Consider the following 15,351-nt stretch of genomic DNA (forward strand, 5'->3'; position numbering starts at 1 on the left):
TCTGACGCGGAATCTGAGTGAACATCGTGTTCGCGTGTGCCTTGATTTGGATGGAGCTGTATTCACACGCACGCACGCACTTGAATTTTGCCGTGATTCCTATGAGGGTTTTTAGACAACAGCCAGATCAACGCTCCAGATGCAGCTGGACACTGTCACATTCAGTGACTCAACACCTGGCAGACCATAGATAGGTGCTGACTTGTAACCCCAAATTCATATTGAACCTATCGCCAATTCCTCTTTAGGGAATCGTGCCTCGGTCGGGTCGGTGATACACAATTACAAAAAAAATCGCTCTGATTGCTTCATCGTTGACTCGATCTTGTTGTGCAAGCAACTCTCATTTCAGTGGTGGTATTTTAGCACGTCAAACCCCCTAGAACCCCCCCGTTGGTGCAGCTCCTCGATTCCATCGCCGTGCCTCGATCAGCTTCTGCATCACCTCCTCTTGTCTCTTCTCTTCCTGGTTGTCTCTCCCGCTGTGTCAATAGGCTTTGTTTTCTCCACTGCCGCCCACACCACCGCCGTCGTCATTGTTCATCACAGAATGTGCCCTGATTAATGCAGACAGACGCTGTAATTATCCTCAGCAAGCACTCCTATCTTTTGCTTGAACCATTGGATCACTATAAACTCGGTTCGCCTGGGCTCGCTTTGCCTTACCGGGTATCCGTACCTTGCTTGAGTGTTGATTGACTGGGCTGGGGCTGTCACTCCAGCTCCCGCCATCACCACCTCATTTTGGTTAACCTCCAGCTCTAGAACAAACTCCACTCCACTTTGTTGTTCCCCGATCCTTCTGATTCTCTTTACTGTTCACATTGTCATAATCCCTTCCCCCGCGGCTGTTCTTACACTTTACTGTAGCTTTGTTCGTCAATCCATTGGCCCTTACCCCCCTATAAAACTCCCATATCTCTCGAGACTCAGTAAACATCCAAACTTCAGTATAGTAACCCTGTCTCGCATCCCCTTCCCCCATCTCGACTGCCGCTTGCATCGCCGTATCCCAGCGCCACGCTACCAACACCTCCACACCAAAACACTTTGCCCCCCAGCCAGGGCATCCTCTTTCGACTTGCCTTGGATTGGGGCTCAACCTAGACCTGACATTGTCGCGATCCATCACTGTCCATCGTTTTCATCCCACACGTACCTCTGTCGCAGTTCGCTGCATCACCGATCGCGACTTGCGAATCGCATCGCATCGCAACTCAGCCTGCAACACAACGCAACGTAACGATTCCTCTCACAGCCTCGCGTGCGCATCGCGAAACTCTGTTTGATCGACTGCGCATCTTTTACCGGACACATTAACTTCCCCCCAAAAACCGTCGTCGCATCGTTGCTTGTCGAGCACATGGGTTCTCAAGCTTGATTACCACCGGCCGTCCGACTATAACACATTCCCTGCTCTCTCGGGTGTTTAGCTTTGTTCTGTCTGCCATTCAGGCGCTAGACCATCAATCACCATGGATCAGAACGGCTATAACTCCTCGGTGCTGCAGCGGCCACCACAGAGAGAAGATGGTGGAGATGATGACCGAGACTCCCGTCCGCATCACCATCATCATCACCACCATCATCACCATCACCACAACAATAGGCGTGACGGTGACTCAGCTGGACCTGGGCCTATAGTGGGAGAACCGGCGACAGCCTCATCGAATGCAGGCGGCGCGAATGTGCATCAGCACTCCACCTTTAGTCTGCGCTCACCCAAGTCAGAATACCGTCCTCCTCCCTTTACATCTCCCAACGGCCATAGCCATAGTCATAGCCACAGCCATCAAAACACTCCAAGTGCCGGCCATTCCCTTCACTCCCCGCCTCGTCCAGCATTGCCCAATCCCTACATGCCATCGTCCACGGGCGCACCCGGCGGCCCCGTCGCTCCATCACTTCCACCTCCTGTAGGCCTCAACTCATCATCACCCGGATCGTCAGCAGCAGGACTTCATCAGCAGCAGCATCATCGCCAACCTCCAGCACAACCGCCTGCTGGTCCTCCGCCCGTGTCGCCGCTGCACCCTCCTGTTGCATACTACCCTCCCGGGTCGAACCACGACATTTATATACCGCGTGAAACCAAACCTGCATCGCGAGGTTTTTACGACCCTACAACTGATACAACAAAGGAACGTCGAGTTTCTGACGCGGCGACGCCTGGAGCCTCCTGGCACAACGCCAACGCCAACGCCAACGCGCCCCCGGTTGGCACTCCAAAGGTAAGGGGGGCAAATCCACTCTTTTTTTGTCTTTGACTCTCGTCTCGTCTCGCCCGGACTCGATTTCATTGATTGCACCCGACGTCCCTTGATTTTCCTCTTCCCCATCATCATCATCCTTCAATTCTATCTTGATCATCGAGATCTTCACCCATCACGTCCAGGCCATCAATGCCTGCTCTCTTCCCTTACGCTTATCAAGCTTAATTTCCCATCAAACTGTCACTATCGCAACACCTTTTAATTTCATCATCACCCTTAACTCCGTCGCACAACCTCCCTCTGCTCCGACCAAGACCGAAACAACCACAAAGCTTGCTGGCGTGGAGCTAATTTTTCTCTTCTTACACAATAGGCTCGCGACCCGTACCCTTATTCGCAATCTGCCGAACAAAGTACTCCTTCTTATTACAACGGCTCTTACACATCTCCACGAGGTCCATCATATAGTCGACCGCGAAGTCCAGCATCGCATTCGCATCAGAATCCTCCAGCTGGTTCTCTCAGCCCTCCGGGGCGACAATCTCTACTAGCTTCTCCAAGTGCGAGACATGGTGCTACGGCCAACATGACTTCTACTAACGGGGCTTCTGCCCTTACACCTTACAAGTCTGATCTTGCAGCTCCATCACCACCAAAGCCGGCACCGGCAAGCGTAGGTGCTAACCAATATACAGAATGTTCATTTGTACTAATACCATTGCAGACATCAAGGGCAAACCCGATGTCTTTTGACAGCATCCTTTCCAGCTCTGAGCCCGCTCGAAAACCCAAAGAACAATCGCCTTTAATTTCACGAGAAGCCGAACTTGATATCAAGCAAGAGCGAGATCCCAGACGTGATCGAGAACCGAAGCGCGACTCGCGGGAACCAAAACAGACAAAACGCTCCCTAGAGCCCGAAGTCGATCACGACACAGAGGTTGAAAAAGATGTCGAGACTGAGCCTGAACCTTTCCCTGGTAGAGACAAAGAAAGAGAGCCTCCTGCCAAGAAGCGAGGAGGTCGAAAGTCGACAAAGGGCCGTGCTTCTGATATTCGAGATGCCGCTACGCCTAAGAATGGCCGCAGACTATCGATTAAGAAGGAATCACCAACACCTCGACTTCCCGCTAAGCGACAAGCAAATGGCCTCCCTAAGCCAAAAACTTGGTCAGCAGAGATGGAGAAGAAGATTCAGAGCGCCGAGACACAGATTGACAACAGGGCTTCAAACCTGGAACCGGATGAATTTGATCAGCAGCAATACAAAGAGCGAGCTCAGAAGCGACGACGCGTAATGAATCAACTCGACCTGGAACATGGTCTCTCCCGGCGCGCCGCCTTTGCGACTTCAACCGGCAAGAAGCTCGTACTCCATGCAGAGCTTGGTAAACGACGCTACGACGACGTGTTTTATGATGAAGCACTCCATGAGGTCCGCGAACAAGAAGTCTACGCCGAAAAGGAGCGTAAGAAGGATATGCAGCGCAAGCGACGACGTGAGAAGTCAATGGCTGTTACCATGGAGCAGAAAGAAGCAGCTCTGGCTCGCGCCGAGGCTGCTGAAGACGAAACCGAACGGCAGAAACATCTTCGAGATGCTGAACGCGCCAGTAAGAAGGCACAGCAGACGAAACTCATTCTCCAAAAGGGTATCAAGGGTCCTGCCCGTAATTTGGAGCTTAACCTGGAGGGTGGCACCATGTCTTCATTCCAGGCTTCTGATGTGGAATCTGGGGAAGCCGGCACACCATCTGGCAAGCGAAAGGGCAAGGGCCGTAGCGGACCTCGCCTCAAAAAGTCGAAGGAGCAAAAGCAAGCCGAAAAGGATTCTGCTGAAGCCGCTCAAGCTGCTCTTGATGCCGGAGAGGAGCTACCAACCAAAGAAGAGAACCGCGTTCGGATCAAGATCAAGAAAACCAAGAAAGATCCTTCTGCTGAGAATGAGAAAGACAAGGACGACGGCGATAAGACCGAAGACGAGCCTGTCGAGAAGAAAAGCAAGAAGAGCAAAGACAAAGACAAGGAGAAGGTCGACGACATCCCCGACAACGAGAAACGGTTCATGTCCAAGGGTTACAACCAGATTTACGACCAGATTTGGCGAGACATGGCTCGCAAAGATGTCAACAAGACCTTCAAGCTTGCTGTGGACTCTTATGCTACAAAAGCCTCAAATCTTAAAAAGACAGCCATCTTGGCATCGAAGGAAGCAAAGCGCTGGCAATTACGGACAAATAAGGGCACCAAAGATCTCCAAGCTCGTGCAAAGCGTGTTATGCGTGACATGATGGGCTTTTGGAAGCGTAACGAGCGAGAAGAACGAGATCTCCGCAAGGCTGCTGAGAAGCAGGAGATCGAGAATGCCCGAAAAGAAGAAGCCGACCGTGAAGCTGCCCGTCAAAAGAGAAAGCTTAACTTCCTTATCTCGCAGACTGAGCTGTACTCTCACTTCATCGGCAAGAAGATTAAGACTGATGAGGTAGAACGAAGTACCGACAACCCGGATGTAGCCAAGGACGCCCACCAGATTGACCAGCAGAAACTCGATATCGACGAGCCGACAGGACCAGTCACTGGCAAGGTTACCAACTTTGAGAACCTTGACTTCGAGGAGGGCAGCGAAGAGGCTCTCCGTGCTGCTGCTATGGCCAACGCTCAGAATGCCATCGCCGAGGCCCAGAAGAAGGCCCGTGACTTCAACAACCAGGGTCTTGACATGGATGAAGAGGGCGAGATGAACTTCCAGAACCCCACAGGCCTGGGCGACGTCGAGATCGAACAACCGAAGCTTATCAATGCCCAACTCAAGGAATACCAGCTCAAGGGCCTCAACTGGCTTGTCAATTTATATGAGCAGGGTATCAACGGTATTTTGGCAGATGAAATGGGTCTCGGAAAGACTGTACAGTCCATCTCCGTCATGGCTTACCTTGCTGAGAAGCACGATATTTGGGGCCCCTTCCTTGTTGTCGCTCCTGCTTCTACTCTACACAACTGGCAGCAGGAAATCGCCAAGTTCGTCCCCGAATTCAAGATTCTCCCCTACTGGGGTGGCGCCAACGATCGAAAAGTTCTCCGAAAGTTCTGGGATCGTAAGCATACGACATACCGAAAAGACGCTCCTTTCCACGTTTGTGTTACTTCGTATCAGCTGGTTGTCTCTGATGTGGCCTACTTCCAGAAGATGAGATGGCAATACATGATTCTTGATGAAGCCCAAGCCATCAAAAGTTCTCAAAGTTCTCGATGGAAGGCATTGCTCAACTTCCACTGCCGAAACCGCTTGCTTCTCACTGGTACACCCATCCAGAACAACATGCAAGAACTTTGGGCTCTTCTGCATTTCATCATGCCGTCGCTCTTCGACTCACACGACGAGTTCAGCGAATGGTTCTCAAAGGATATTGAGTCTCACGCACAGAGTAATACCAAGCTCAATGAGGACCAGCTCAAGCGTCTGCACATGATTCTCAAACCTTTCATGCTTCGTCGTGTCAAGAAGCATGTGCAGAAGGAGCTTGGTGACAAGATTGAGATGGACATCTTCTGTGATCTCACTTACAGACAACGCGCGTATTACAGTAATCTTCGAAACCAGATTAACATTATGGATCTCGTCGAAAAGGCTACCATGGGTGACGACCAGGATTCGGGCACACTGATGAACTTGGTCATGCAGTTCCGAAAGGTCTGTAACCATCCTGATCTCTTTGAGCGCGCCGAGGTCAATTCGCCATTTGCTTGCGCCTACTTTGCTGAGACCGCATCGTTTGTCCGTGAGGGTAGCGAAGTTGCCGTGGGTTACTCAAGTCGCAACTTGATCGAATACGAGCTCCCCCGCCTCATCTGGAGAAAGGGAGGCCGAATCAACAAGGCGGGCCCGGATAGTCAAGTTGCAGGCTGGAAGAACCAGGCATTGAACCACATGATGAATGTCTGGAGCCCAGACTACATCCGCGAGAGCTGTGATGGATCAAAGGCATTCTCGTGGCTTAGGTTTGCTGACACTTCTCCCTACGAGGCTTATGAGGCCACGCACCAAAGCTTGATTGTCCGAGCTGCCAAAGAGCTTCAGAAACGCGACAGACTTGGATACATGAATGTGGCCTACACTGATACTGAGGATAAGAACTACACTCCCGCCCATGCCCTTTTCCAGATTCAGGCGCGACAGAACCGAAAGCCTCTAGCCGACATTACCAGCGAAGGTGTCTTGACCCAGTTGATGAATGTCGCTCAATCAGACTACAACGAGTCTGGTCTTGGCCGTCTGGAACCTGCTGGTAGACCTCGCGCTTCAGCACCTCCAATCCAGGTGTCTTGCCGCAGTTGGGGCTCTGAGGCCGAACGTAGCGAAGCCTTGTTTAACGCACCAATCCGCAAGATTCTCTATGGCCCTACCTTCTTTGAGGAGAAGGCTCTCGTGGAGAAGAAGCTTCCCATGGAGTTATGGCCCACTCGCGAGATGCTGCCTAAGCCTGATCATGAGAAGAAGGGCTTCACCAACATCTCTGTACCTTCTATGCGGCGCTTCGTTACTGACAGTGGCAAGCTGGCTAAGCTTGATGAATTGCTGTTTAAGCTTAAGAGCGAGGGCCACCGTGTACTTCTCTACTTCCAGATGACTCGCATGATCGATATGATGGAAGAGTACTTGACTTACCGCAACTACAAGTACTGTCGACTTGATGGTTCTACCAAGCTGGAGGATCGACGAGACACCGTGCACGACTTTCAGACTCGTCCCGAGATTTTCATCTTCCTTCTGTCTACTCGTGCTGGTGGTCTTGGTATCAACCTTACATCCGCCGATACTGTCATCTTCTACGACTCCGATTGGAACCCCACCATCGATTCGCAAGCCATGGATCGAGCACATCGTCTGGGTCAGACCAAGCAGGTCACAGTCTATCGTCTCATCACGCGCGGCACAATCGAAGAGCGCATCCGTAAGAGAGCGATGCAGAAGGAAGAGGTTCAACGTGTCGTCATCCAAGGTGGCGGTGCAAGCGTTGATTTCTCAGGCCGTCGTGCTCCCGAGAACCGCAACCGTGATATTGCTATGTGGCTTGCCGATGATGAGCAAGCTGAGATGATCGAGCGCCGTGAAAAAGAGCTCCTCGAGTCAGGCGAGCTTGAGAAGCAGCAAAAGAAGAAGGGCGGCAAGCGACGTAAGGCCGAGAACACGGCTAGTCTGGATGAGATGTATCATGAAGGTGAACAAAACAGTCTAACTTTACTCGTGGATTCCGAGCTAACACATATCAGGCGAGGGCAACTTTGATGATGGTTCCAAAGGCGTATCTGGTACAGCAACACCAGCTACCGCAGCCACACCTGGTGACAGTGATAGCAAAGGCAAGAAGGGTAGAAAGGGGACAAAGCGAGCCAAGACGGCGAAGCAAAGGTTAGCGATTGCTGATGGTATGATGGAGTAAGGGAGGTCGACAGCGTTAACTAGCAACGCTTGTAATATCAAACGCAAGACTTTAGAGCCACATGGGCTCACGGGAAGACGAAGGGAGTTATTCATGTATCTGCTACGTTACTTTTTTCATTTTTCTGTTGTCATGGCGAAGGAACCGTCAATAGGGGGAGTTGGAAGTGAAAATGCCGATAAATTATAGCAGGGCAGCAAAGCATCGTCTTGGAACAAAGGCATGTATTATTACTATAGACGGAGGGTAACAAAGTATATGTGTCTGTCGTGTGTGTGTCGGCGTTTCTCTCAGTGCTGTGTGCATGACTCGCAATAGGGCTGGCCACTCCAGCAATCACAAGCCTCGTCATCCGGTATGGTGTAGTGGCTAACATTTCGCGCTCTCATCTTCGAAGCTGAGGGATCAGTACCGCGGAGCCCAGGGTTCGATTCCCTGTACCGGAGTCATTATCTTTTGCTGGCGTTGATAATTTTATTTTGCTGATGCTGATTGATTGCTGCAATTGATGAGGATAGATGGAGGAGACCTGGTGGTTTGGGTGCTGGAGCCATGAGCAGACTGTTGCTGTTTACCTGGCTTGTTGCTGCTGGCTGCTTATGTTTGATAATTTATTTTTGTAATGCTGGCATAATAAAGCAGAGGCAAGAGATGGGATTGTCTGAGGGTTGTGTTGGCTAAACTTGGTGATGATGGATGAACTTGAGGAAACAAGAATGAGAGGGCCTGCAATAGGATGGGTGTGGGCGAATTACATACTGAAAATAACAACTACTAAAAGAGAGAACACTTTATTACCGGGATTGGTTGTTTGCGATAGTGGTGCGGTTGGCTGTGTGTAGATAGTTCTCTGGTCTGGTGTTGCTATTGTTTCCCAAGTCAAGCTCTTATCCCAGGGTTATTCTGTCTCCTCTCCTATACTAACCTACGTAACCAATATGGGCCTGCCAACGGCTGTGAATGCGGTGCACATATAACTCTTCAAATAATGTCACTCTCTGTTATACATCTTCACGTGTTCCACCATTCGTGTTGTGTTGAGCTTTCTGAGAGCTTACCTAGCAGACCTCCCCGTTGTCACTCGTTGATCACCGATCGCTCAATCAAGGGGAACAACGCGTTGCCCCAATTTTAGAAGTCTTACAGCTGAGACCAGATGGGCATGTGTGTCAGTTGAATGACCGCAAGGAAATCATGCTCTGCGGACCAAAGACAGACATGCTGTGAGTTGCCGATATCGTTCATGGCCAGGGCACCTCCTGCGAGCATGATATCAAGCTCGCAAATGATAAGACCAGCAAGAATAAAAACAAGTCAGATGAATCTCTTTTCATGTAGTCTCCCTCCTGTATCATGAGGGGACAACCTCTCCTGACCGGAAACAGGATCTCAGGAGTAACAACTTGTGCGTGTCACCCACATGGACGTGACTATCTGCAACTGCCCAATATCCACATGAAACTTTGCATGTGATGACAGATAACTGCATGTTGCACTTAAGTCCAGCAGAGACGTGAGTGCCAGCTGCCAACGAAGATGACACCAAGTCGTTACGTCTAGCCCAGCACACCATGCTGTTCTCGCCTGATTGGAGACCGAAACTTCAACGAATCATCATCCGGTATGGTGTAGTGGCTAACATTTCGCGCTCTCATAACCTGAGGGATCAATTCCGCGGAGCCCAGGGTTCGATTCCCTGTACCGGAGACCTAGATTTTTTGCTTCCCTGGAGAGATGTCCCTACAGCGATGCGAAAGAGGGATATCTTTTTGGCCATGGGTGTGAAGAACTGTGGTGAAAGTGGAGGTAGTGTAGGTATTATCTGACACACTTGTTCAGAAAGCAAAAGACAGATCTGGCCACAGACAGGCCTTATTTGGTCTATGCACTTGCTCGTAGAAAAGGGATTATCGGGATAAGGAGCGACGAAAGGGCAGGGGGAATAAATAGGAGGAGAATAAAGAAACGCAGGCATAGACATCTAAGGATACAGATATGTCGCCCCTACCAACGCTGTAATATCTCATGTCGCAGTGATAGACGTACATGCCGTATATTTTAGGAGAAAGTTCAAGTGTATATAAACTCAGCATTCCACGTCGACTGAGGAACACCGCCTCCTGCAGCTCAGTAATGTCGTGGGACGCAGATTCTGCTTGCTGCTGTCAATACAGCAAGAAGACTAACATTGTTCATGCTGCGCGCTGAATGCCAGGCGTTGTGAGGCGAGTTTAGAGACGAGTTCCTTCTCTACAGAACTCAAGATTGAAAGACAGAGTTGAACGCAATTTCCAGAATGACTCTTATATAAACAAGGGAGACCATGCAGGCGAGTACAACCAGGTCGTCGCGGATACGTTTTGCATATCGCTTGCAAGTTGTTCGTCGGGGTGAATACCATGTTTGCGTCTAAACGGAGTTGTAGAGCGACAGCGAAGACTGCTGTCAACCTCTCAGCCCATTTGGACAGGGGAGGTAGAACAGCATGAGCTGTCCTTGATGGTGGTGACGTTGAAGTTGGAATTGAGTCCGGAGTTGCCTAGTGGGGTAAGAACTCAATTCATCCGCTCCGAAACATCGCTGCTCAGAACGGCAGGTTCCCCTCACAGGTAATTGCGAGATTCACCTACAGAGTCTCTCTTATTTCTTGCCCATGACATACCTGCCTGCTCCTCCGTCTGTTGCTCGATCCAGTGTATATCGACAACATCAATTGCCAACCAGGCTCTTACCATCTCCTTCGATCACACATACCAGAATCATTGCTATCTATCAATAAAGAGAGTTAGATCATGACGCTGGCCTCTGACACTATCACCCACCAAGACGAGCTTGCTGGAAACAGCAAAAAGAGACTCCGGTACAGGGAATCGAACCCTGGGCTCCGCGGTACGTGATCTCTCAGGTTATGAGAGCGCGAAATGTTAGCCACTACACCATACCGGATGATGCTGCTTATAATACAGGGGTCTGAAACGCTGGCTAGATCCGTCGCCGCTGGCTGAATCAGTGCCAGAAGATGTAAGCCGGTGGGTGACCTTAACCGGGAACTCGGCCATTGAGGGTTCAATCAGGAGAGCCTTCTTCCTCAAATTGAACAGTGGGTATCTCGTCCTATAAATAAGATGTTCAGCGAGGAAATGAAAAACAAGGCCTTCATGCGATGCCACAAGTACAGCCGGCGCTGGATGGGATGTGCGCTGTGTATGAGGACTTGTCCGAATATCGCTTTGCAACAACTATCCAGAAGTCCTTCGATAAGGACAAATGCAACAGCGAGTCTTGAGAAGAGGCTTGATGAAAAAATTGAAGTATTCAAGAAGGAGATGATGGTGGAACCGACGAAACCCAGGATACATATTCGTGGTCAGGCGCAACTAAACGCCTGAATGGATGTAACGACAACTCTGAAGCTGAGCGGCTTAGTCAACAGATTAGACCTCGAAGCACTAGCTCCGGTATGTCGAAGAAGCTGTAAGCGGCTCAGCAGGGTCTTTGCCTGCTCGAGACTGAGACACTGGACTCGTCGATCTTTTCCATGACATTGTCATCAGATTACCTAGAAAAGGACTTAGGGCAGAGGCGAATAAGGCCTGGGACCAAAGATCCGTGCTCTAAAGGCCATTTGGAAGACTTACTAGCAGCAGACACCTGTCCTGTGAATGAACGAGATAGACTGTAAACTCATTAAGAAATTTATATGAGATGCCTCGGTTGGGGATGTATCATTCAAGGATGTAAAGTGCGTTGGTCGATAAGTTACCACTGACAGGCGATCCAAGGAGATATAAAGGGCGCCGAAGAAATAGCAGCTGAGTTTACATATAGGTAGTAGGCAATTTAATTTGGAGTTGGTCTTGGATAACAGTGATTCATTCACAGTTATATGTAAGTGCATCAATACCTTTCAAGTTGCCCAAGGACTGTGTTGTATGCCTTAGTCAGATAGGTCTTAGGATAAATTTAGGATAAGTTTAGGATAGAGGTATTTTAAAAGCCCGTGTTTATTCGCTTCTTCCACTTCTTTTTCCTTCTTTCCTCTACACCTCACATATCTCAACAAACACATCTCAACACACAGAGAATTCTACCAACTTAACGACCTTAACCCTCTTTCAAAAGCAACACACCTAAGACTTCAATATGTCTTCCCAGTCCATTGACTTGACTGGTGGCTCACCACCAACAGGTAAGTTAAATGCTTTCTTCTATACCTAAACTAATAAATAGTCTAGCAGGCATACCTCCTCCTTTGGTAAAAAGAGAGCAAGCTCTACTACCAGATGCCATCCCTCAAAAACAGTCATCAGAACAGAACTCGTACTTTCTATATCAAAAGGAGTGTCGTCTCGCTTGGATCAAGTACCTAGGCCTCCTAGGGAGGGTCAGGCTCCGCGAGGGGTTTGACGGGCTTCCATTCTTTTACGGAATGCCGCCTGAAGTTTTGACGAAGCAGATCGACACAGGAAGAATATATATGATCCAGAAAGCGGCAAACAGCGACCCTAGGAATTCGCTGATAACACTCACTACAGTTTTGAACAGTCTCAGAAACAGGCCTCAGCAGTCCCATATCGCATGGGGCGTTGTCCAGCAAAAGCTGGCCAACTCGCGCCCGCAGCTTCATGCATCCGTCATAAATGAAAGCTTGATCTAGGCAATCAATACTTTCATTGAAGATCGGGATAAAATCAAGTACTGGGAGAGCGCAAGCTCAAGGAATCCCATGGTGCTTCTGCAATCAACCCAGACACCTTCCGGGCAGACTTCTGTACACAAAGTGATCCAGTCTGCGATGAACCGTCTGGTCGGAATCCAAACCCAAGAGGACGACCCACCAAGTTGTCCCGGATACGTTCTCCCCATGGCCTCCTTCGAGAGGGCTGTTATGAATGCGCAGAGGACGAAAGATGAGACCCAGCGCAGGCAATGGGCTGACATGTCCCTACGTTCGCTACGGAAGTTCATGGACGCGCAAAACAACCAAGCGGTTATCGATAAGATGATTGAGTTCCAGAAACATTATGAAGCTTTGGCGGCTCTGAGCTCGAAGTGAGCAAGAAGGGCAAGGGAAATGGGATCCGCGAATTGTGTTTACGAAGCGGACGGAAATAGGGAAAAGGATATTCTTGACATGAAGACGGAGGGAGATGTTTTGCTACAATGATGGAACGAGAATGAACAGTTGAGGGATGAAAGAAAGAGCTAATGAAAGTAGTTGAATTGATGATTTGGAAGGCCATATCTTGATGCTGTGATACCGCCAAGAGTGCTAAATATCCTGTAACACTGGCCAGAAGAGACAAAAGCTTAGGACGACTATCCCAATAAAATGGAGATTGAGGCAAGTTGAGTAGACCTTTATATTACCTCGATCCAAGGTGCCGGATGCTTTCTTGCACTCTGAAGAAAGGTATCTTCTCCAACGTAACCTCACCATCTCCCCAAATAAAGAGCAAATTTCCATCCTCAAGTACTAAGGACACACTTTAAAGTCCCTGCGCGTCCTCCATCCGGATTTGCCAGAGCGACGTAGGCTCAATAACCTGGCAAGGCAAGTTGAGATGGAAAATGGCGTCTCCATGAGATCTAATGGTCTCCCGAAGCCGCTCATGCTTGGCTCTGAGCTCCAACGAATGGAGCTTAGCAACATCCTCCCATACCTGCAAGACTTGTTGGCTGATCTCCAAGTCCCAAGTTCCTCGCCAGGTAATATGCGCGTAGTGCTTTGCCCTGGTGTATATGAATGCACAAGCTCTCCCCGTCCCTCCATTCCAGAGTACCATGGTAGTCAGGTTCGGCATTCGCAGTACGAGCTTGGCTGCGGCTATAAGAAGTTCATCGATGCGCTGCTTCTTTTCTTTTCCATCTTGCAGGATAAGATTTGATGTTAGGGATAGGGATTGCAGGTCGTTCCACACCCACACTCTCTTGCAAGCTCTGAAAAAGTTTATTGCATCGATAATGAATGAAACAGCTAGTTCCCTGAGCCTCAGACTCGTTCGGGCGAGGTTCTCACTGTTGCCAAGGGTATTGTCCATCGACATGTATCCTGGGTAGTCGCGGGCAAAAATGAAAACTGGATCTTTGTGAACACTTTGTGTAAGACATTGTTTGAAATCCCGGAATAGGGTCAATCTTTCGAGTGTTCTGGGCAGAGGCATGCCGATCACTCCCGGATGCTCTATGGTCAAGTTAATTAGCATAACTGCCGTTTCGGGCCAGAGAGGCTTCCAGTATGAGAAGATTCACTTACTTGATCCTCGATGCTCATAACGGCCTTGGAGTCTGGTATCTGTATAGTCTAGGAGCCATGGTTCATAAACTATATCCGTCAGGCGATCCAATTTGGACAGGATTGAGTCAAGTTGACGAGGTATGAAGCAATGGCGGAATTGTCGACGGATCATCAAACAGGTAATTGCGTTGACCTTGGGAACAGCGAGCGAAGAGTAAGCCAGGTCGACAAGTCCAAACAACCGCTGCATTGCGTCGAAAGACGGAGGATGCACCTGAACACCATTTTCCCAGCCATGCTTGGGGTCGTGCCAGTCACTATGCGTTGTTTCCGAGGGGATGACTGGGTCTCGGGCATCAGGAGCATCGTGCTCGTCGTTGAAACGAAAGTTCTTAAAGCAGTGCTTCGAATCACTAGCAGACGCCGCGTTGAGTTCCAACGTCAAGGGGCCTGTCGTTTCCCAAGTACTGAGAATTATCAGAATCCTTTTAACCGCAGAAGCCAGAAGAGTCATGTTCTTCGAATGTATGCTGACTGGCTCCTCCCTCTTACAAACAGTGCATTTGTATTCTGCCAGCTCAATATTGAGATAGATATGCCTTACAAGGTCTCTCTGTCGGACCACGGCTCGCTCAAAATCCTCTAGACACGATGGTCGGAGTTTCAACTTGGCCATGTTTCTCGTTCCGATAACGCTTTGCCACTCTTTAGAAACCGAGGCCAAAGCAGACCAGCGAGGGTTTCTCTGATCGACTATCGTGTTTAGAATGTTGCGACGAACCTCTTGTGGTAGATACGACCACCCGAGGCAGCCTGAGCTGCGAAGCCTCATTTTGTGATGTTGGGTTGTTTGGTTAGCCATGATGAGAAGGTAATGAAGGAGGAAACAAGAGGACAAGCTGGAAAATCCAGTATTTGGGGGAGAAGCTCTTCAAAGTAAACTTTTGTGTATTAAAGCTAAAGTACATAGGTTTGGGTCACGATACTGTGAGGAGTGTTATTGGTTTTGCTGTGATAGGGTCCAAAGGTGTAATCTAGAGAAGTGGTCACTTTGACTCTGTTCGAATGCAGCATAGTAGTAAGACGAGGCGTCTCATTCAGCAGTCTCAAGACCTTTGGAATATGGTTTCAGGAATCTGCTTGCACATCTAACTTAGTATGTGCATCAAAATTTGGACTGATCATTTGGGGAGAGGAAACTCTCCATAGGGCGGATAAGCATACGGTGGCGATGCTCAGCGTAGGCATGATCCTGTTTCGAGCAATGGGCGTTCTGAAGAATGGCAGCTGCCAGAAGTTGTAAGTCTATGGAGGTTGATAAGTTGACGTTGTTATGCTGTAAGCCAGTCTCATCTCCATATTGATATCTCAGAACAGAGGGAAAACATCAACATAATGGATGAATGAAGAAACATCTGAACGAGGGGCAAGCTCCATGACAAGGATCATGATCCAAAAA

At 49.3% G+C, this 15,351-nt stretch overlaps 3 protein-coding genes and 3 non-coding genes; 4 read left to right on the forward strand and 2 right to left on the reverse strand.

The window, feature by feature from the left end:
* Positions 1 to 1,475: 1,475 nt before the first annotated feature.
* On the forward strand, positions 1,476 to 7,654 carry FFUJ_13749 (related to DNA-dependent ATPase DOMINO B; the record flags this gene model as incomplete). XM_023581655.1 has 4 exons in its annotated part: positions 1,476 to 2,231; positions 2,587 to 2,886; positions 2,938 to 7,432; positions 7,485 to 7,654. 4 exons carry the CDS (start codon positions 1,476 to 1,478, stop codon positions 7,652 to 7,654), a joined length of 5,721 nt encoding a protein of 1,906 aa, XP_023434320.1.
* Positions 7,655 to 8,006: 352 nt separating this feature from the next.
* Positions 8,007 to 8,101, forward strand: tRNA. The gene has a single exon. It is a non-coding gene (tRNA).
* A 1,171-nt stretch (positions 8,102 to 9,272) lies between these two features.
* On the forward strand, positions 9,273 to 9,362 carry tRNA. Its single transcript has one exon. It is a non-coding gene (tRNA).
* Positions 9,363 to 10,510: 1,148 nt separating this feature from the next.
* On the reverse strand, positions 10,511 to 10,601 carry tRNA. The gene has a single exon. It is a non-coding gene (tRNA).
* Positions 10,602 to 11,797: 1,196 nt separating this feature from the next.
* On the forward strand, positions 11,798 to 12,710 carry FFUJ_13748 (uncharacterized protein; the record flags this gene model as incomplete). XM_023581656.1 has 3 exons in its annotated part: positions 11,798 to 11,843; positions 11,890 to 12,287; positions 12,312 to 12,710. The coding sequence occupies 3 exons, from the start codon at positions 11,798 to 11,800 to the stop codon at positions 12,708 to 12,710; spliced, it is 843 nt and encodes a 280-aa protein (XP_023434321.1).
* Positions 12,711 to 13,143: 433 nt separating this feature from the next.
* On the reverse strand, positions 13,144 to 14,754 carry FFUJ_13747 (uncharacterized protein; the record flags this gene model as incomplete). XM_023581657.1 has 2 exons in its annotated part: positions 13,144 to 13,838; positions 13,911 to 14,754. 2 exons carry the CDS (start codon positions 14,752 to 14,754, stop codon positions 13,144 to 13,146), a joined length of 1,539 nt encoding a protein of 512 aa, XP_023434322.1.
* Between the last annotated feature and the right edge of the window lie 597 nt (positions 14,755 to 15,351).

This window comes from Fusarium fujikuroi, chromosome FFUJ_chr08 (genome assembly GCF_900079805.1).
Source record: "Fusarium fujikuroi IMI 58289 draft genome, chromosome FFUJ_chr08".
Lineage (NCBI taxonomy): Eukaryota > Fungi > Ascomycota > Sordariomycetes > Hypocreales > Nectriaceae > Fusarium > Fusarium fujikuroi.